Source organism: Limanda limanda, chromosome 1 (genome assembly GCF_963576545.1).
Source record: "Limanda limanda chromosome 1, fLimLim1.1, whole genome shotgun sequence".
NCBI lineage: Eukaryota > Metazoa > Chordata > Actinopteri > Pleuronectiformes > Pleuronectidae > Limanda > Limanda limanda.
The window spans coordinates 33113305-33135935 of record NC_083636.1 but is presented as its reverse complement, the minus strand read 5'-3'; the positions used below and the strand labels follow the sequence as shown (position 1 = coordinate 33135935).

The following is a 22631-nucleotide window of genomic DNA, read 5'->3' as shown; positions in this document are numbered from 1 at the left end:
TGTTCCGTCCAAGGAATCTGACCCTGATCTCCAAACACACACATGCACTCGAACACAACATGACTAACACCTCAACCACACACACACCATTCTGCCTTTACTTGAGCTCAACTGACATGTCACCAGGCTGTGTTTTTGTGTGTGTCTACAAATGTTTCAATGAACTTGTTGGAAACATGCTTGCCCATATCATTACCCTCACAAGTGCAGGCATGTATCACTGCAACAAAGACACGTGTGCAGCACAGTCGTCATCAGGTTAAACCTTTATCTGTGAATCTGCGCAGCCCTCCTGCGACCGCCAACAGCATGCATCCCGTGCCTCAGGGGGCCATATAGTCATGTGGTCTTTGGCAAATCCTGTGTTTTCTTACTGTATCCAGTGAGGCATGTGAGCAGTCTATGCTCATAAGCATGCACACGGACAAGAACACACACAGACCAGGGTTAATTTTAGAAAAGATTCAGATTTCTCTGCTCCACTGGCCATTTCAAGGCAGTCTGGGAGTGTGTGAACTGTGTGCTGAAGTCATGTGTGCAGGCTTTTGACCGTGGAGCCAGAAAGAAAGGGAAAATAGAAAACACTGAGAAACTTGAGAATAGAGGCCTCCACGCCGGCGACAGCCAGTGGTTGCAGGCCTTGTGGTTAAGGGGTTGTCCGTTTAAAGATCGCCTTTAGGGAATTTCTTCATATTTGCTTCAAATATTCAGTTGGATTCAAGGATGAACTTTATTCCATTTTGGAGGTCAAAGGTGAAAAGTTATCGTCACTGGGACATCTCAGGAAAACCTCCCAGGAATTTCTTTAAATTTGGTACAGAAGTTCACTTGCACTCAAAGATAGAATTAGAATTTCTAGGTCAAAGGTCAAGGGCACAGTGTCGTTTTATTTAGGGAATTTCTTCAGATTTTGACCAGTTGTCAAATGGACTCGAAGGTTAATTAATTAGATTGCAGTGGTCAAAGGTCACAATGACCTCAAGAATCTGGGGGGGGGAATATATATAACTGCTCTGGTTGGTGGATAAAACTGCAGGTGGTAATTCTAGTTTTATTTTAACACAGAAAAATACTCAATTGTACAGACGCAAATAATCCTGTGCAATTTGATGCCAATTTAAAACACCCCTGTACACACAGAGTACAAATAATGTATTTTAAACAAGCTCTTATTACTGTAGCAGTCTGTCCTAGGTGAATTTGTGTGGGTGTTGATGAATTTGAACAGTATGCCTTCACTTCTATGAAGAAGGCAGACACACTTCCCTGTGTGTGTGTGTATCCATGTGGCACTCATCCAGCTGGAACCTGGCAGTCTAGTGTGAATGAGCGTCCAGTCCTTACATGCAGACAGCTAGTTGAACAAAGGCTGACCTGACAAGCGTACGATCCCCCCCGATTGTTCGCCAGTGGCTTCACAATAAAATTTGTTCTCCTGAATAATCCTCTCCTCGGGGGCTACAAGAGGCTGAATGTCTTCGGAGAGGGAAAAGGCTTGACCTGTTTTACAACTGGTTTTTACATCTTGTTTAGGGGAAAGCTTGAGTGATGGCTCCACAGACTTTCGTAGTCCCTCTGGAATAAGGGATTATGACGTTTTTTGATATCCCTGATGATCCTCAATGACTTATACCCTACTCAAGCAAAAAATATGTTTGTTGCTACTTTTCAAGTGACAAATATCATATTTTATTGTAAATAGTCATTTATTCTGCAGAATGAGGTGAACAACTGAAATGCCTCTGCCTTTTGGTTTTCATATCCACAACACGGGTGATTTCCTCTCAAACATTTCTTTTATGTGGAAAAACCTCCGGCATAAATAGTCGCCACCAAATATCATTGTATTGTCTTTGGTTAGAAATGTCACATACCTGAGGAACCAACTTATAAATTTATACCAAGTCTTTTCATGCTAAAAAGAAAAACAACCCCCCTTCACACACACACACACACACACACACACACACACACACACATGCTCCCACACATACACATTATAATATGACAGGTCTTTATACCGATCATCAAGCAGCTATAAATATATTTGTTCCTTTTCTTAGCTTGTGCTCATTTTTAGACAGCTCCTACATAATGTACACTCACTCACCTTCCACAGGCAACTGTTACTTCAGTGCATGTTTTCTCTGGGGTGAGGAGTGTGGACTTATTAAGAGATGCAGCAGAGAGATGCTCCATTGCTATGAAGGATTGTGGGGACAAGACACTCAGGGTTATTTTATTATCTCTTTTTAATCATGTAGAACGAACCTTTTAATTTTTCAGACAAGGATGCTTCAATCAACGGTATCAAAGGCTGCAGGCCACGAGGTCAAGGAGGAGTAACAAACTGTACTCGCCCACATCAGCATCGGGCGAGGTCTAATTCACAAACCTGTGATGAAAGGAATTTATAATAACCTTGTCAAAAACATAATTTATAACTTCAGTTCTGCTGAGAGAGGGGTGGCTGCCCTACTCTGTTTGAGGGATGGTGGAGCATGATCTTAAAATATTTAGGGACACGACCAGGTAAAATATCAAATTTTATGATATAATATTCTTATAGTTGCAGTAAAATTTGAAGGGCTCAGGGCTTCATTGAGGAGGTAGATTTTGTTATTCTGTATCATAATGATTCGAGGATGGATCAATTCCCAACCCAGAGAAAAAGTAATGAAAGAGTTAATGTTTCATATCTTGTGGAGCAGTTTCATCTAATGGCTTCACATCCCTTTGTGCTTTTTCTGTGGTCTTTCCATTAGTCAGTCGCTTAAAAAGCTCAATACGTGTGATTTATCGACCAGGATCAATAACAGTACAAAAGCACCATGGGATGTTACTGTGGGCAGCTGGTACATGTTATGGGGCTCGATACACATGGATGGAAACGTTGTCCTGTGAGACTAAACATTATCGTTTAAACACAATAATAGTCCAATAACCTCAATGTGCATGGACACACTCTTAATGTATGCAGGCACAAATGGATGAGCAGAGGCATTCACACACAAACGCATTAGTATGCATCCATGTAATGCTTTTTTAGCTCAATGCAACACAAATTCAGAAAACACCCAATAGACACAATTCATGAAAACCTCCTTAGCAACACAGCTGCAACATGTAGAAGAAACGATTACAATACTGAAGTGAAGAGGTCAAGTAGCTTATTAAAGCCCTAAAACTCTTCTTTATTCCTCAAAATGACATATTCAAAAGATTTGTCATTAAAAAGTTCCCCCTCATGGAATTTAAATAGCTTGAATATAACTGTAACACTTCCTTCCTCATTAAGAGGGAAATACTCGGTCATGGGTATTTCACTCTAGATATGTTTCCCATCATATAAAAAGGCACCACGGAGGCAAACCTGATTTTCATCAGTGTGGGACTTTTAAATGAGTACACCATGGATTTATTTCATCACTAGAGAGATATGCAGTTAGGAAAAAAACTGGCAAATACTGTATATTCGCTATAAAATATTTGAAATGATTAGCACACCTTAAAATCAGTCTGACGTGTTAGTTTCAGCCATTTTCTTATTCACACATCACAGTAATATGAAACTGAATAACAATGACAGACGACACATGGTGTAAGTTTCAACAGCAGCTATGTGTGAATGACTTATTCTGGGCTGTTAATAATCCTTATATATCTTTCTTGGGTGGGGACGTAAAGTTAACTAACAAGTGCTCTTAAGGCCGGCGCATGCTTCTGCGTTTTCACGGGAACGGAGACGCAAGAGCCCTTCCGGGCCCCTCACGGCCCTTCCTACGTCCTTACGTGCGTCGGCCAATTTTTCTAACTAGACGGCAAAACCCCGCAAGCGTCACCCGGCCGCGAGGGCTGTGATTGTTCTGCTGACTACATCATTTCCGGAGTCGCATTTCCGGTTCATGCCCGGAAACCACGGAAGATTTAGAAGAACGAATATGGACCAGATAGAAGAGCACTTGGCAGAAGAGATCCGACACTATGTCCACTAGTATAACCCGTCACTAACCGGCGGATTTTTCCGCTAGAAAAAGGCTCTGCGGAGCCGCCGTGGCGATGTAAATAAATCGCTCTTCTTCGTGCAACACACGAAGAAGAGCCGACTTCGACAAAAAACATTACTGCGCCTAGTGTTCTGGCGGGGAATTGCATGGCAACACGCGCAACGGTTGGAGAACCATGAATGACAACGAGTCCTGCGTTACAGCTGCGTGCCTGCGGGCCCCTGACGACGCAGAAGCATGCGCCGGCCTTTACTTGTCAATGCCTCTTTAAACAAAGCTCTCCAGGATGCTTTCACTTCAAGTGACCATGCATGGCAGTTGTGGTGCTTTGATAAGTCCATCTCCTGTGCAGGTATTGAATCTGCAGCTTGTTTCCTGGGGGATCCACGCGTTGACCAGAAGCAGCCATCTTGGAGATATGCAGCTCAGTGGATGTGTCGCCCCAGACTGTTGTTAAATGGTTGTTGTGTTTCATTTCTAAAGAATTAGTCTTTCCCACATCCTCAGTAATACACTCGCAGTTTGGAAACCGATCGATGGGATGAGCGGTTGTTGTTGAAAAAATCCAATTACAGACAGTTTTTTATGTTCTCTCCCACGTTAAATCATGTCTCCTTTGGAATTTATTGTAACCGACTGAATACAAGCAGCCGGAAAACACAAACTCTGCAGCCAAATGTAACAGGGTGAGCTTTTCATCACTAACCTCGAAACAACTCCTAGAGCGAGTGAAGGCAATAGGGCATTTAGTTCCCTAAAACACTGTCCTTCTTCAGAAGGCTGAAACTCATTTGTCCCTTAAAGACATACCCCCCTCCTCCTCAATGTGTTACCAGCTGTGGCCAGTATCCAGCTCAGGTTCAACTGTGGGTTCCTGTAATACAATGGCTCATTATTTAGAGCCTCACATACACACACACACACACACACACACACACACACACACACACACACACACACACACACACACACACATATACAATTGTGCTATCAGATTAGTGGAGATTGACCCCTTCTCCACCCTGAAGCTACTTCCCTTTTTCCCTTAACCAATCCAAATGGAGGGTTGGCAGAGAGTGTAACGTGAAACCGGGGTCTCGGCTCAACACTTCAAACCTTAGGGCACAGTAGGAGGCCAACAGAAACAACAGCCGTGGTCTTTCACGCTCTGTCTCCACTCTCGCAGATTTTCACTTACTTTGTGTCACCCGGACCCACACTCACAGTTTACAAACACGCTTTCATTCAGTGGGATTGAGGAACACACACACACACACTTAGTGTTGTGGGACATTCACTTTGGACGCCTGCAATGGATTAACCTTCTCGGCCGTGGAGTAGTCTCAGTCTGTGGCTGGGCGCACCAAGGACCAGTGTGCTAGGTTGTCATTGCCTGTCGGAGCTGGTGGAAGCTAGCCACCATGTCTGCGTGAGGCCACAAGGCCCTCTCTCTGTGCCGAGGCTGGATGATGCAGTGTGTGCTCTCCTTCCTCTCCCCCCAGCTCAGCTCCGGATCCCCCTGTAGCTGCGAGGTCGGCCCTGAAGGGACAAAGAAGAAGAAATCCAAGAACCTGTAAGTCCTCTAATATTTCTTTGTTTGTGTCATTTTCACTTTTATCATCTCGTTTTTTTACTTGCACGTCAAAGCTTTTAGATTGAAAATTTAAAATTCATTCACAGTTTTTTTTCCCATGAAAAATAAAGCACGGGAATGACAACTGCATGTGTTTTGGGTGAGAGGGATCAGTATTGACACCCTGCTTTAACATTCTTTATTTTGAGAGGGTGTCATCACTTGTGTCCAAACTAATGGGGAATGCTAATGAGTTCTTTAATAGTGGCCCATGGGGGGTTAATGGATATATCAGGACTTACAGTATTCTGACAATGTGTTGATATGGGGGTGATTAGATTTGGGGCTGGAAGGCGTTGGGACATGTCAACACTGGGACGGTTACATTTCAAACCTCTACTTTTGTCGTTATTACATTTTGAACAATAAAGTGGGATTGATGTTAAATTTGAGATTTTTCTGTCTAATGCAAACATTTTACATGCAAGTATTCCGTCTCTTATTATGGTCTGTGCAATGCAAGAGCACATCGCATGCTTCAGGTGGCAGCGAGAGTTAAAGCTAATCATTTTACGCGGTTCATAATCGACCTAATGACGTGGTAAATGATGTGTGTGCTCCTGAGGAGTGTGCGACCATGTGGGTCTCTCACATTCTCACTGGTGGGTGAAGTAAGGTGTGTGTGTGCGTTGAGAGTGTTTGTGTGTGTGTGTCGACGCCTCAGTGATTCATCAGCTGTTGAATGAACTTTATTCACGCTCCTGTTCATGGAGATGAAAGCACATTTCACACCGCAAGGACAATAAAAACCTGCTCCCAGTCCCTGGGCCTGATGGCTGCTCAATGGCTGCACGAGCTGTGTAAAATGTTCTGTAGTTCACCAGCAGATTAAGTGATTAAGATTCCACAGACCTTTTTTCTCCCAAGTACTCACCATCACATTTTATTTTCTTTAATAGAACAAACAACAATACGAGAGTGTTTTTTAGAGGGATAAACGATGTGTCCTTTATTTCTTCTGAATACAGTCTTGCATATAGAAGCCTATACATATTTTATTTTTGGTCTTTTTGCAGAAATGAGAGAAAAATATGACAATAATGGTTGATTTTCACCAAAACATAATTTGATGTAAATGAAGATAATTTGTGTTTCCTTATAGTAACACTAAACAGGATTAACAGAATTGATTCCTTATTTTTCAAGAGTAAATATGATTTTTGATTTGACTAAGGCCCGACAGTCCCCTCAAGAATCAACATTATAAGTTAAATGATACAAATTTTTCTTGGGATGTGCAACAAATTACCTACACTGATGAATATCAGTCATCCGATCATGGCTGATTAAGAAAAAAATCAAGATCATGTAGGAGAAATAAACAATATCACAATGTTAAAGAATTGGAATAATTCCTGGTTCTGGACCAACATTTACGGGATTCTGTCTTTGTTCATGGCCCAGCCCTCCACAAACCTTCCTGTAAATCTGTTTAGTAGTTTTTGTGTTATCCTGCAAACTAACAAACAAGAACACTTTAATGGTAATGGCCTGTAGTGTGTAAATGACAATTTCAGTCATACAACTCAACTTGACAGCATTTATTGACACGGGTCATAGTTAACTGTGATTGGCTTACTAGCGGTTCACAAACATAGATCATGACGTTAGCTCATCTAATACAACACATCACTGTGTCATGTAAAGGATTCTTTTAAAAAAAACTACTAGAAACAATAATTAAAAGTGTCTAGATTTGGAAAACAGTTTGTGCCAACCAAATTATTCTATCAAACTCATAAAAGTGTTATGATTTGAAGTCCAAATCATTATATCCTCATGTAGACACAATACCTATTGAATGGATTGTGTAAACATCCGGATGCTTTGCCAGGTGCGGTGCCCGTCGCCCTTCACTTGGTTCATCTGAACAAGCACAGTTATGACAGTGATGAAGGCTGAGTGGAAGAAAACGTGTTGTCTTCTCTAGATGAAATGAACTCCTGTCATTGATCCAACCTTCCTCTGTCACCATGAGCCAATATGATGATAACCCACTAACCTTTCAGCATGGTGGAAACTCTACATGTTTACCCACTTGGCTTCTGTATATTCTCAATATCATGAGCCTGTTGTCATTTCTAAAGCCCTTTCCATTATGCTGCATTGCAAACCTATTCAAGGAGCAATAATCTACTCCATCATATTAAGTCACACGAACAAACATACACTGGAGCACAATATCTTTCCGGTGTAACTCAGAGGAATACAAATGCAATATGTTGCTCCTATAGATTGAAATCTCCGGCCATGCTTTGTAACCAGGCTTGAAGGAAATTAAATTATTCCCTCCAGATGTCCGAGACTGATCTGTAATTTATAGAAAAGAGCAAATGTAGATGTATATCTGTTGGAATCATGATGAGGTGTAGCCATTTGTATTTAAAAAAGGCACCCTGACCTTAGACCCTGTGGACTCTGGGGCGTGGTCTCCAGACTTAGCACTAGATATGGGTTAGTCTATATAAAAAAGCACTTGCACTAGATATTAGATATTATAGATTATAGATGTATATAACAACATAGTTTTCTATTTTTTATATAAATATATGTAACTGTAAGACATATATGAAGAGAGAGAGTAGGCCCTTTTAGTTTGTCATCAGAATAAATCCTCTTTTAAACAACCTTCTTCTTGCCTTCATCATCATTAGGCCTGTCGCGATATGCAATAAATCAATTAATTGCGCGATAAATTAAATTGAGCGATAATTTTTTGCCGGCTGCAATAAATTCAGGGATTAAAGTTTTCCGTCGCTATGACGGATTTCCGTCAACTCCGCTCGCATAAGGCTAAAAATGAGATCGATGCAGATCCCATCCGGTGCAGGTGTGGGAGGATCTCCTCGCGAGCCCTCTCCCAAGCGCTGGCTGGCCCCCGCCGGGCGCATTTCCTCCGTGGTGCGCCGCGACGGCTCCGGGTCGGCTTGGAAAGGCTCGGGGCGGGAGGAACGGAGACCACGGCGAGAAAGGTTTCACAAAAGCGTTCGGGGGGACGAAGGCGGGCGGAAGCCTGCCTGCGACAGCCCCAGCCGCGGAGACATGGGGGTCTCCGAGCGGTCTGACACAGGGGTCTCCGCGGAGACACGGGGTCAGAGTCACGAGTCAGAGTGTGTCTGTGTTGTATTTATTTTTATTTATTTAAGTATAGTGTAAACTTTTGTTAACAGTTCATATATTATTCATAGTTTTAAGTTAAAAAGTTTTTGTATTTATTTATATTTATAATCTACTTTAAACAGTTCATATATTTGGCAATAAAAAGGTCTTTCTTAAATGTCTTCCAGATGTCCACTTCCAGTGTTCTTTAAAAATAAAAGTTTATTGATCTTCGAAAGGGTGTACTTGCATTATTATGCCATTATCATTATATAAGTTGAAAATGGTGTCAAAACGGCAATATTATCGCTTATCGCAATAATTTCTGGGGCAATTAATCGCACAGAAAAATGTGTTATCGTGACAGGCCTAGTCAACATAATCATCACCAGTGATTAATTTGTCACCAAGAATCAGGTTTCAACTAGGAAAACGTTAATAAACAACATCAATAACCATCAAACAAGGAGAAAATCTTTTGCACTTTTGCCCAAGACGTGAATTGGTGCTTCCATGTGAAAGAATATAACAAGTCTCTTCTTTGAAACTTCCTGTTGCTGCTGCTGCTGCGAAGCACTTGGCCACAGCACAGTGAATTCATTGTTTCATCCTCACTCATGCATCATTCACCACAACACACTCTGCTCCTTGACTTCCTCAGCATTCCTTTACTTATTTTAGCTTTTCTCCCGGCCCCTCATTCTTCTCCCCATCTCCCAGTTTGCACTTCTCGCTGCCTCTGCCCCTGTTTTCTGGATCCAGCACAGCTGTTTTCCTGGGATTGTCCACATTAACTGTGCCCCCCCCCCCTCCATTACCTCCTTTTGTTTTCACTCAGTCCAGGTGTTCTGCTTCCTCAAGCAATGAGACCCAGCACGACTTTACTCCCCCAAAATAGCAATAAAGCAATAAACTGATGCACCAGAGTCATATGTGAAGAAATGTGAGCTTTTCTATAAATATATCTACGGTACTGAAGATGATGAGAAAAACAAACCTTTTCCTGTCTGATTTTACAACCAAGATTAATACATCTTTGCACCAAATATTCACACGATTGTGTTTTCAATACTTCTTGTTGCAGTTCCCAGGGTTTTTTTTTTGTTGCCAAAGTTCATCTAATGGTCTTTTCTGTGGTGTCAAAGTGTGCCAAGGTGAATGTTCTTTATTAAGATGTTGTTATATACAGTTTAAAGACATGTAGAAGTTCCCTGATACTGGAATTCTTCAGTCTCCTAAATACAAAGACTCCGAACAAACAGCTGGAAGTTGCATGCAGGTTTAAATGACTGGAACTTCTGAGCAATCTGTCAAACTAATGACGCCTCTTGATGAGCGACAGAGGAAACAGAAGTCCAGATGTCTTTGACTGAGACTAAAGTCAATGCCGGAGGTTAACTGCTGTGGTTACCTGGGCGGTTTTGGGAGTTTTGATTTGTAGTTCAGCTTCAGATGTCAGCTGCTGATAGCTCAACCACAGGGCTGATCACATTTACTGCACATGATCAGGCAATATTATAATTAATTATCACTATTAGTGATAGTATTTCCCACTGATACAGCTCTGCATTCTCCAGGGTGATACAGACAGTTTCAGGGAAGAACTTGGTTCGATAGGATACTTCCCGTGGAGGCTGGTAGCTCGTAGCTTGTTGGAGTTGCTTCCTGCAGCAAATGGGATTTTGAAAATAGTAACAGGCAGGAAGTGGAAGGGAGGGGAAGGCAAAATGGTGTGAGACCAACAGCCAATGGCATCCCTAAAACCACAGTCTACGTCCAGTGAATCAGACAATGTTAGTACAGTGGCTGATGTCACCCTGAGCTGTGATGAGGAGTGGGCTACAGAGGGCTGCTGACCCAACTCTCTTATCTAATGCCACTACTCCATATTCTCTTAATGTTCAAACTGGAGGTTTTCAGGCCCAGCTGGTGCTCAAGTGGCATTATTTATGGATGTGTATCAAACTTTGCACAGCTCCCTCTGGAGTCGTTAAAGACTTTCTTTTTTTAAATGCGCAGTAATACTGTCACACAAAGAGTTTCCCTTTAGTTTAGTCCCCACGATAAATCAAGCATTTCTGGCTAAGGTTATGAATCAATGTTTAAAACATGTCAAAGCCATCATTTTTTTCTTCCTGATTTGGGATCAGGTCAGATTTTATTCTGACAAACTAAAAGCAAAAAAAGGTAAGACCCAGCAAGAAACTCTGCTTGTAGTAACGTCTTAAAATGAATCAGGTCAATGGGGTTTATTGAAAACAGGAATCCAGTCCAACTGAAGCCATCTTTTGAGACAAGATCATAAACAGGTCATCACTTTTTTTTTGCTGAAAAAGACAAATATCATCTCAACTTACTTCCCCATAAAACTAAAAAACTGCTCCTGCCCCAGTGGAAGGAATCTACCCTGTCCTAAAAACCGTGTGGTGATTGGGTGAGTCCCGGGTCCGCCTCCCCCCCCCAGACCCCTCAGGACTATATAACGCTTCACCAGAGCCTCTCAGGGGTTAGAGGAATGTGATTATTAAACAAACCCTTTGGGCCTCGAAGCACCGGGACTCTTGACACATGCTTACATGCTGTCAAACACAGGCTGGCACCCATGTTTCACGCCATGGTCGATTTCTCAGAAAAGTACCTGGAAAGGTAAGAGCGAGGCAATGGAGTGTGTGTATGTGTGTGTATGTGTGTGTGTGTGTGTGTGTGTGTTAGCTCTGCTTCTCATGATGAAGAATTAGAAACAGGGTGAGGAAAGCATGAGTGCATGGGGGCTGTTTGTCATCCCCCAGGAGTAGTTGCTCTGGAGCTGGAAGGAAACTATCTGACCTCTATGTGGATCTCATTTGACAGTCGCAGTGAGGGAACAGATTCCCCCGTGAGGCTGAAAGCGCTCCGACTATTTTAGAGGAAGAAGCTTTAATTTCTAACTCGAGGCTGCCCCTTTTTCTTAATATACGCAGCCTGGATTTCAGGAATAGCATTGCTCATGTGGTTTTTGCAGGAAGGACAGGTTTGTCAGAAATAGAGCTCTTTTTTCGGCCCTTGATTGAGGGAGACTGTGAATGTGACAGTGTTATATTTATGGACAAAATTGAGGTCAATTCCCTTTTTCATTGTTCTTCTAGGAATATCACAGCCACTCGCTTGTCATTTTTAGATCTGCAGAGAAAGGGTTGCCTCCCACTTCCTAATTGCGTTACGTCTCGTGGACACATCACATCTTGGGACTGTTTTTGTTTACAGAGAAAAAAAATCAAACACTCACAATTTGTCCCCACAGCCGTAATAGTGTTTACGCTATTTTTAGTGTTAGAGACACACTGACACAACCCTTGACCCATTATACTCGCACAGGAACAGATGCACAAACCCAGTGTTGTTTGTGTGTTTGTGTCCTGTAGTAACTTCGGAGGCAAACAGCTCTCTGTAAATAGAAAGTGGCAGAGGGAATTAAAACAAGCTTTAACATCGCTGCTCTCAGCGGCCGCATAGTTCAATTCCTGCTCTGGGCTCAATGCTGCAGCCCCAGATTTCACAGGTTTACAAAGGCTGAGCTCCTCCATTGTGGGATACAAATCCTCATGTAGAAAACAGAAACGTAGGGTGACACTCATCGTTCCATTCTGTACAAAAGGTTGGTTCGTCCTCTCTCTCTCTGAGAAACGTGACTTGCATGAAAATGTGTTTATTCATGAGACGTTCACTGGAAAGCTGACTTCATACAGTATATTAGTTACAGGTTAATCCTCTCGTCACATTACACAAGAGCTGCTTCATGACAATATACTGAAATGTTCTAGGCCAGTTGTATGGGAGAATTCAAATGTTGGAGTCAGTTGCTCAGGACATTGTCCAGAGCTTTTCCTGCGAGTAAAATGTTTACAAAATGTTTGATTGAGCCCATGTGAAAGTAAAGCAGGAAAATGTCCCGTGTGTTGATGATGTTTCTAAGAAAACTGAAGAAAAACAGAAGAATGTTAATACTTCAAATGTATAAGTCATAACCTGCCTACTGCATGTTCTACCCAGACCCCCCCGCCCCCTCACCTGAATGTTCCAGACATTTACCTGTTCATGTGAACGTGTCCCTGTGTATTGGGTCTACTTTGGACTCATGACTGGCTTGAGCTCCATGTCTATGAAGTTCATTCTGAGGCTGGAACATCTGTGTTTTGGCATCTGTGCAGCCTCCACTTGTTTTGGTTGATTTTTCTCTTATCTTGTACCCTTTGCCCACAATGATTATCGAGTTTAAATAAAGACTTGCATACAATCAAATGGGACAGTAGATCCATCTGCAGTATAGTCTGTCTGCAGCCTCCCCTCCTCATGTGCACCCAGAGCCTTTCCCTGAGAGTGCGGCCTACTTTTCAGAACACCAGGAATATCCAGCCGGGTGCTATTAGCGCGCCTAATGTGAACCAAGCAAAGAGGGAATAGAGAGAACGAAAACCTGCGGATAATTGCGGCGCAAAAGACCTCTCGCTCCTTCACTTAAGCACATGAAGCCTCCTCTCTTGTACAGACACAGGCAGACAGTCAGGTGTGTGTACGCGTTTCACCAGAAGCTGCAAATGTGGCTGTGCTGTGTATGCTCGGCTCGCAGGGCACTGGCACGTACATACACATTTGGTAATCTTATGCAGAGCATGTGTCAGTCTTTTAGCAGATTCTGTAAAGAACAGGGTTTATTCTGTGTGATAAATCAAATGAAGTGTGATGCAGAGCTAATCGCATTAGTGCAGGGGAGCTGTTAGCAGCTGGAGAGGAAAAGTGGCAACTTTAAATATAGAGGTAGTTAAAGTGAGACTGTGAGGAGAGCCATTAGCACATAAAGAGCAGAGGTGCAAAGAACAGTAACAGTATCGCTAGTAAGTGGTGCTTCTCTTAAAATAGACTCAAGCACAAGACTGGTTCCATGTGGTATTAAGATACTGAAATATATATATATATAATACATTTGCTGCTTTTCATGTCAAAAACAGCTGGTTTTGTTGGTGTAAGTGTTTCCTCTCTGCACCTGGGCGCAGTTTCCTCCTGCTGTAAATCTTGAGTTTCACCCTAAGTGTTTTTTACTCAACATGCTTTAAGTCATTCCCCTTCGTTTAGAGATCATAACTTGGAGTTCGGTAGCTGATGTTGCTAAATCTCTGTGTCTGGAGGACACAGACATGTCTGTAGTCCTCTGCATGACACAGCTGAAAGAAAGGAGAATGTGTCTTTGCCCAAAGTTGAGGGAGGAGTGATACGTGTCCCTCCCTCAAGTTAGAGATGATTGAGCTTAATTTATGTCCGTCTCCCTGAAACCTCCCTGCTGCAGCTCGACATGCAACCTTCACACAGAGACTACAGAGAAAAGTGCTGCTGCAGTCAGAGTTGCCAGCGGTTTAAACGTGGATGCTACATGAACTTGTTTTCAAGAATAATGCCAAAGCTCCGTTTGAGTTTCTAAAAATAAGCAGGAGAAATAAAAACCTGGCGTGATGTGAGCTCAAGCTGTTTCCAGTCCCGACTCAAACCCTGAGGCGTGAAAGAATAACCTGTGCTGCTGTGTGTGATCGCAGTATCCACTGACGCCCACACGGTGGCAGGATAGAAACACATTTTCCCCCTTGAAGTGCCCGTTGATGACATCATTCCCGCCGGGGCCTCGGCTTCTATAAAACCAGAATAAATATTATAGTGTCCTTTGTCAGGCCAACAGAAATATTTCCCAGCCCTTATAAAATAGAGACTCTTTTCTTCTTCACATGCGAGGGGCGAGGCAGACGCAGAGCCAACCGATGCACAGCTCCAGACCCTAATTGCCTTGAGTGAAGCCTAAAAATAGAACGATCTAATAAATCCAACTCTGGTGTTATGAGTTTATTTAACAGCAAGAGAGTTTTTATTTGGGTGATAATGTCCTTCAGGCTTCTGAGTGTGATGCTATTCTCAGGGATGTTTCTATGAAACCGAGGCCTAAACTCTTTTCCTGTTCAACACTGGCACTGATGTTATTTCAGTCAATGGATGAGTAATATCTCCACCAGTGCTTTGTAGTCCTTAGATTTCATCATGTCATTGTGTTGTCTTATTTTTCTTTTTTGACGTTATTATTTTGGTCCTCTATTTTCTTCAATCAAATCTAATATACTTTATTGTCCCATGGGGGAATTTGTCTTGGGCCAAAGTGCTACAGCAGCTGCAGAACAGTTCATTGTACAAGGACATATCATGTAAGACCCAAAATAATAAAGCTGAATAAATGTGACTATATGTGAAAACGACAATGTCTGAGTCATTTGCTCTGGACATTTTCCAGATCTCATCCTGCCAAACCCCTGATAAAATGTTTAGAAATGTCCGAGTCCATGTGAGAACACAGCAGGAAAAGACATTAACAGCGAATTTTCTTACATGTATAACTGAGAAAAAACTCAAAACAATACAGATATCTCAGGATGGGAAAGAGCTTCTACACAGAAAGAAGATGCAGATGAGGTTGTCAACTTGAAAAGACGATGAGACTTTGGCGTTGAGGTGTGATGTGCTGATCCAGTGCTTTCCAAAGCAGAATTTATAAGTCAGGTCCTACTTCCTGCCTTTTGCGGTATGCATCCACTCGCCTGAATGTTCACTTTCCTGTTCTCATGAACACGTCGGACCTGGACAACATCCTCCTGCGTTTCTCTCGAAAGGCAAACTGTGCAAAATGCCTGGACAGAATCTTTTGGACATTTTCCAGAGTCTGGAAACGGTTTGAAGAATCCTTTCCAACAAGGCCTCTTGCGTTTCTCTGAGTCTGCAGCAGTCAAACCCAAACACACCAAAATTAATCCACCTACAAAGTCACACTCATCCGGATCTTAAAGGAGCTATTCACCTTTTCCAAACACAAATGTGGACCCATGTGCCCGGGCATGTTTCTAAGTTTTCCTTTCGAAGCAGGCGTTCGGGGGGGAAAAACACACAAGTCACAGCTGACTGTGTTCTCTGTTCAGTGCGCCCGCCGCTCTGTGAGTGTGCGTGCGTGCTTGAGACCACATCACATTTACACCTCTCCCGCTCTCCCCTTCACCCACATATGCACATGCAGATCGCAGCCTGGGAGTTTCCCAACACCTGTGATTGACATGATAGCCCCGGTGAAGTGGACACAAGTTGGTACAGGTGCCGTACCAAAACCGAAACCCGTGTGGGTGTTCTTTCCTCTCCATCCGAGTGTCCTCATGCACAGTGTTTGTGCTAATCTCTCAGTGTGCTAATCAGTTGTCACACTCTCCCCATCTTCATGCTTTAATGATAAGTGACTATAAGTAGAAGGTCTGTTTTTCATTTAATTTGGGGAGTACATGCTCTCCTGGGGGCCGCGGGTTGCCAGTGGGACAGCTTGCAGCGATTAGGGCCAGTGAGCGCACGCCGCAGCGCTGCATTATTAGCGGGCCAGTCAATCCACAGTGGAAATCAAAAGCAGGGACTCAGGAAATGGGCGTTGAGTGAGGTCATATCCCAGTGAGGCAGCACGTGGTCCAGGTCGGGAAAAGCCAGGACAGGTACCATGGGATTATGGGAATGCGCAGTATCCTGTCGGGCTGAGGATTGGTTCACTGCCTTGTCTGAGATTGAAGGTGACGCATGTGCAGCAGGGGGTCTGTATGTGTGTGTGTGTGTGTGAGATGCTGGTGGAAAGGTGACACAGGTGAGGTGAGCGGTCAGGAGGATTTTGGGATGCTGGAGGGAAGCGTCAGAGGAGCGAGGAGAGGTCACGGCGCCCTGTTGCCTCGGCCCCTGGGTCAGCTCCCTCTCAGCAACCCCTCCAGGCACATAGAGAGCGGCGTGATGAAACAGAGGAGTGTGCGTTGAGTCTCTTCTCCTCCTTCCCTGCCACATTCGCTCAGTCCCTGCCGAGGAACCTGCCAGGGACGCATCTACGGGAAAGGACTGTTAGAGATCGGTGATTGACAGATTGAGAGCCGCTGGCACAAAGTGAAGGAGAAGGAAGCTCAATATCAGCGAATTCGGGGAAAAGCTCCTGATCTGCCATAGCGACACACCTGAAGACTAAAATGTACAAACACAAGAGTTTGTTTTGGCTTTTTTCTGAAGTTTGCGGCTTTGATTCTTTGTGGATTGGATTTATCGTGCGGAAGAGTTTGAATTGAGTGATTCCCACATCTTGGATTGTTTCAGTTGTGGACTTTGGACTTGGAGACTCAACTCTTTCTTTCCCCTTCCCTCTTTTTGTCTACCTTTATCCATCATTTCCTCTCTTCCCTGATTCCATTTTCTCCTTGTCCTGCCTCCACCTCCTCCCCACCCCTCTCCTGCACTCGTAAATCGTTCGCCCTGTCCCCATCTTTCCCAACTCCTCTTTTCCCTCTCCCTTCTCTTTCTTCTCTTCCATCCTTTCCTCCACTCAGGGCCAAAGACATGAAGAATCGACTGGCTTTCCTGCGGAGGAGGAATGAATCTCCAGGAAGCAACCCAGCCAGCAAGCTAGACAAGTCTATGAGGTCAGTCAAGTAAGTGGCCACTTCCTGACTGCATGTGCCCTGTGGGCGGGTGTGACACGGATTTTTCCGGTTCTTGCCACCATGACTGGTGGCGGACCTGGTGCTGCTGGGAGACAGACGTGTGGGCAGCAGCAGAGATGGGTGTGTGCTGGGAATGTGTGTTTTATTAACAAAGTGAATGGGAAGATGTGTGAGGTGTGGCGGAGGGAGGGAAAGGGAATTGTTTGGATGTTGTTCTTTTATTTCAAAATATCACATATATGAAGTAGTTTTCATGTTTCTATGCACTCTGATATATTGTATTAACTTAGATATTAAGTTAAAGAACATTGGGACCTAAAGAAAAACACAATAAATGTCCTCTTTTGAAGTAAATGTCGATATTATAGATTCTTAAATGAGAATTTGCCTTATTTTCAAAATAGGTTAATTCAAGAATCTGAGAGAAATACATTTTATTTATTAAAAAATCTTCTTCGACACATGAATGACAGTCAGTGAAACAAGATGCCAAAGTGTAGGAGCAAATGCAACTTTAGTTGATTTGTATAGGACTAGATGTCTTTGTGTCAAATCAGGCCTCAGATGTGGATTCCAGTGAGTGGAGGATGAGCGCCTGTTAAAGCAGGGCACAGAGGAGGAGGAGAGGCAGCAGGGGGCAGACGCACACCGGTGGGGGTGGGGCGGGGGGGAGGAGGTCTCTCAACCCAACCGCGCATCCCCATTGGCCGGCGGACGCCCCTCCCAGCCCGCCTGCCGAGTGGCATTCAGTGGGAATATAAAAGCCTACCCCCACCACAGAGCAGGACCAGACACACTCATGGCTCTCGGAGCTCAGACCAATCCCAGGGCGAGTGTGAGGCACAGAGCAGCACACACACACTAGGGCGGAGGGCAGCAGCGTGCAGGAATAAACAAACTCCCAGGATTCCACTCGACAACCCAGCATAGGCAAAGTTCTGCGGATGGGTCACACAATGAGAAACCTGGCTGAGATGGGCTTGTTAAAGAACCGCTCTGCTTTCATCTGCAGGCCCACCCCAGAGGAGGCACTGAAATGGGGGGACTCGCTCGACAAGCTGCTGGCACACAAATGTAAGTTACTTTTTTCCTTCCTCTTTTCCTATCCCCTCATCTTACTCTGCCATCTTCCTCCACACTTCACACACACACACACACACACACACACACACACACACACACACACACACACACACACACACACACACACACACACACACACACACAGAGGCTCCCAAAGTCCTCAACATGTTTGCCATATGGCTCAGTGCCTGCTGGAGGTGGTGGGGGGAGGGTGACAATCCCAGGCACTGTGCTTATGCTGATGTATGGAGCCCATGTGTTGCACAGAAGAAAGAAAAAAAAGTGAGGAGGGGGTTGAGGCAGTCAACGGGCATGTGTGCTGCTATTTTGGTTTTCCACAATTCATCTTCCTCAGCTCATGCCTCTCAGTCCGAGCCGACCAAAAGCCAGCGCTACATCTGTTCCTCATCCGGCTCTGCTGAAACCCCTCTATTCTCCCTCGTCCAATTTCCTCCCCTCCTCTCCACCTCTTACCTCACTCCCGCTTCCCCAGAATGAGGTAAGAGATGACCGCTCGGCGTTGGCTCAGCTTATCAGCGTGGGTGATTCATGGGAACGGAAAGGTGCAGACGGGAGCTGTGGGTGGACGCGGCTTCCTGCCTTTCTTTCCCCTGCATGCAGACGTCTTCCTCAAATCATTAACAGGACCGAAACTTAAAAACCCCCAAAGTTCCAGAATTAGACTTCCCCCCCTCCTCCTCCTCTTTACACCGAAACAGTCTCATCTTTGTTCATTTACAACTCATGCATAAGGAGATGCGTGCCTGTCGTGCTGTGGACGTATTGGGTCAGCGGTGTGATGTTGTTTAAAAGGAGGCCAAAGACTTGAAGATGTGGTGTTTTTTATGTCTCACTTTATTCCGACCACATGACTCGAGAGGCCGTCACGGAGCTATTCTGGGCGCTGAAACTCCGAGCAGAGTTTCAGCTGTGTGAGGTTGCCATGGCACTCCAAGTCAACTCCTCTTGTTTATTCTCCTCCTCTCCTCTGCTCTGTCTCAGATGGCCTGGCGGCGTTCCGAGCTTTCCTGCGCACCGAGTTCAGCGAGGAGAATCTGGAATTCTGGCTGGCGTGCGAGGAGTACAAGAAGATCAAGTCGCAGTCCAAGATGGCTTCGAAAGCCAAGAAGATCTTTGCAGAATACATCGCCATCCAGTCGTGTAAAGAGGTGAGCGAGTGGGGATCAAACTTGTTGCAGTTCTCTCAATGTTGTGTCTTGAAACATAAACTCATCGCTTGTTTTTCGTTCCTTTCCTCTGCAGGTAAATCTGGATTCGTACACCCGAGATCACACCAAGGACAACCTGCAGAATGTGACGCGCTCCTGCTTTGACCTCGCGCAGCGGCGGATATTCGGGCTGATGGAGAAGGACTCATATCCTCGCTTCATCCGCTCAGAACTCTACTTGGACTTAATCAACCAAAAAAAGTCCAGCTCCACTTCGACTTCGTCTTCGTCATAAGAGACCGGGAAAAAGAGAAGAAAGCGAGACGATGACGATGATGAGAGAAAAAAACGGGGCAGACTTGAAAAAAAAACACAGCGGGGCGGGTGGGATGTGAGGTTCTTTGTTTGCCTTTTCATTTTTTATTATTTCTCTGTGTGTGTGTGTCATCCTGTCCACTTTTATTTGAATTTTTTTGTGGTGTGACATGACGTGGCAAAGCTTTATGGCACTGCAAAGGAATGTAGTTTACACAGTTACCAGGTGGATGGATGAATGGATGGACTGATGAATGGATGTTAACCGGAGGAAAAAAAAAACAATATAGAAGCCCACACGCGAGGGCTGGAGCGAGAGCTGGATGCTCGTCTGATCACTGTTTGCTTTTTGTCATCGTGTGAGAGAAAAATGACATTTGTTTGTGTTCTTGTGGAGTTGTACTGGAGAAAAGGAGGGGTCACTCCAAAAAAAAGAGAAAACCCTGCAGACATAAAGACAGTCGGGTACTGTTCTGTCACTTCCTTTCCTTTCATTTTCTTTTTGAAATCCCCTCCTTTCCTCCTCCATGTCCTATGTGAAGCCACTTCTAAAGCTGTTGGTACGACGCAACATCCTTTTTCTTCACGTTTTCATTTCCATTGGGGCTTGAAAAATCTGTGACGGAGAGAGAAAACAAAAACAAACGACAAGACGATGTCTGAATGAAAACTAGTCATCTCTGTTAAACCCCACGATCTCTCCAAGCTTCTGTAAAGCGCTTTCACTTCATCCAGAAAGACTGTGACAACTCAGCGGAGACGGAGGGGGGGGGGGGGCAAGGACTCGACGTGTATAAATAACGGACGGTGTGAAGAAACACAGACGTGTCACTCTCACGTTCGAAGACATTTTCAAAATCACACTCTAAGCCAGAGATGGAAAATAAAAGAGAAGACGACGACTTGCTTCCTGTCTCCAAAGACTGTTTACAACAAGGAACGACGACTCAAGAAGAAAAAGGAACGACCGTTCGGTGCAGCCAAGCAACTTTTCCTTTACCATTGTAGCTCATGGTGGACAAACCGAGGAAGCGTTCTCAGGACATTGCCACGACAGGTTCCGGCTCTTGTTTTTTTCTACACACACTCGCTGTTGTTTTTTTGTTCATTTTTTAAAAATGTTTTAAGATTTCTAACCTGCACTCCCTAGTTCTGCTGAGCAACGCACGTGAGGCTGCTCGTGTCAAAGTGCGAGGAAAAAAAAGAAATATCTGCTTCATGTTGTACAAAGGTTCGCCTATTTATTTAGATTAACAGGCTGGATGCTTCAACACACACCCTCACCTCCTCAAAGCACTCGGCTGAAAGCTCTCACTCCTCTTAACCACCACACAGGTCCAATGCTGTCCTGAACTTTTAAGTGCAATATTTTTTTTGTTATTATTTTTGGTTTGTTCGTTTATTTGGATGATTTTGACGTTTGAACAGGGGGAAGACGAACGTCTTGAGCTCTGTATTAACTTTATTTGTTAAGAGAAGAAAAAAAGCTAAACTTTAGAGCTATAAGGTTGACTTACAACATAAACTTTCAAGAACCATTAAGTAGTTTAAAGAATTTTAAGCAAGTGATTCTAATTGTGTGTCGACCCCCCGGCAGCAGGCAGCCGGGGGACGTTATGGTTGTAAATATAATTCTTTAAGAAAACGATGTGATAACACATTAAAAACAAACAAAAAACACGAAATGGATGGGTCTCTGCTGGTGATGAACGTGGGACTCGGCTGTATCTATGTAAATATGAGAGACTCAGAACTATAAGATGATGTGTATTGTTAACAAAGTGATAAAAGATTCAACAATAGGTGAGCGAGAGCAGGTCCAGTCTGCTCCTGTCCCTGGTCATACACTGCTTGTAAGGAGTTTTCTGAAATGCATTTTTATCATTTTCACTGTTTACAATTCAAAATGCATCTCCCATGATAACAAGTGAAAAACAGTAGAGTACATTTGGTGTCATTGCTAATGATAAATAAACCAACCAACTGATGAAGTAAAGACACGCTTGCCTCTGAATCTTTCTTCTGCCATGTGTGTGTTTGTGTGTCTGAGATGTGCAGCAACAGACATGATGTGTGAAGTTGCTCAAAGGAATCATTCGCATGAGCTGAGCTGACTATGAAGCTGCGGCCACATGGTAAGGTTAGCTTAGCATAGCATATAGGAGTGAGGATACCTGAACCTTTGAACTCAAACCAGGACCTCATTTCAAAAATGTAGTTTGAATTCCAGACCATTTTAGAGGGAATAGACATGAGCTTGAAGTTATTTAAAGGAATAGCTCAACATTTTGGGAACTATGTCTCGTGTCTTAACTCCTAAATATGAAACTGCAGCCACATGGTGTGGTTAGCTTAGCAAATCACATGGAGTACGGCTACACAAACCTTTCAGAACTTAAGTTTGAAACCAGCCCAACGAGTCCTGATTGGCCGGGTTCGCATTCTGGTCGGTCTGTTTTTTTTTTACAGTTCACGTGTCTGTAATCGGTGAAAATACACAATTACCATTCGGGCTCATGTCTGGTTTGGACACAAAAAGCTGAAATCCTATCGGGTTGGCGTTAGGCTAGGTTATTTTTTGCCTCCTCTTGGACAAAACCTTTTTTTAAATACAGTCTATCGGCGAAGCTAATCTAGGCTCGGCCCAAAGTTTAAAAAGAATTCTACATGTTTATCAACATTTTTCATTTGTGAGATCTGTTCCTAACCTCCAGTCTAAAGTGTGACACTGTGTGGTTGTACAGTAAGGGCTTGTGCCAGACCAGGACTCGAGGTGATGACTGGACTTTGGCCCGGGCAAGAAATTTGA

General features: G+C 43.9%; 1 protein-coding gene across 3 annotated transcripts in view; it reads left to right on the top strand.

Annotated features, from left to right (window-relative positions):
* The window catches only part of rgs3a (regulator of G protein signaling 3a), a 142656-nt gene extending 120834 nt beyond the window's left edge, over window positions 1-21822 (top strand). For 2 of the 3 annotated variants that reach the window (XM_061071894.1, XM_061071903.1), the window contains exons 20-24: window positions 5510-5580; window positions 17142-17243; window positions 18268-18329; window positions 19341-19507; window positions 19602-21822. In XM_061071894.1, the coding sequence (XP_060927877.1) occupies window positions 5510-5580; window positions 17142-17243; window positions 18268-18329; window positions 19341-19507; window positions 19602-19802 (603 nt within the window). In that variant the 3' untranslated portion in view covers window positions 19803-21822. Of the gene's footprint in view, window positions 1-5509; window positions 5581-11267; window positions 11386-17141; window positions 17244-18267; window positions 18330-19340; window positions 19508-19601 lie in introns of those variants that run through there. The other variant, XM_061071909.1, reaches the window with a different exon arrangement.
* The last annotated feature ends 809 nt before the right edge of the window (window positions 21823-22631 follow it).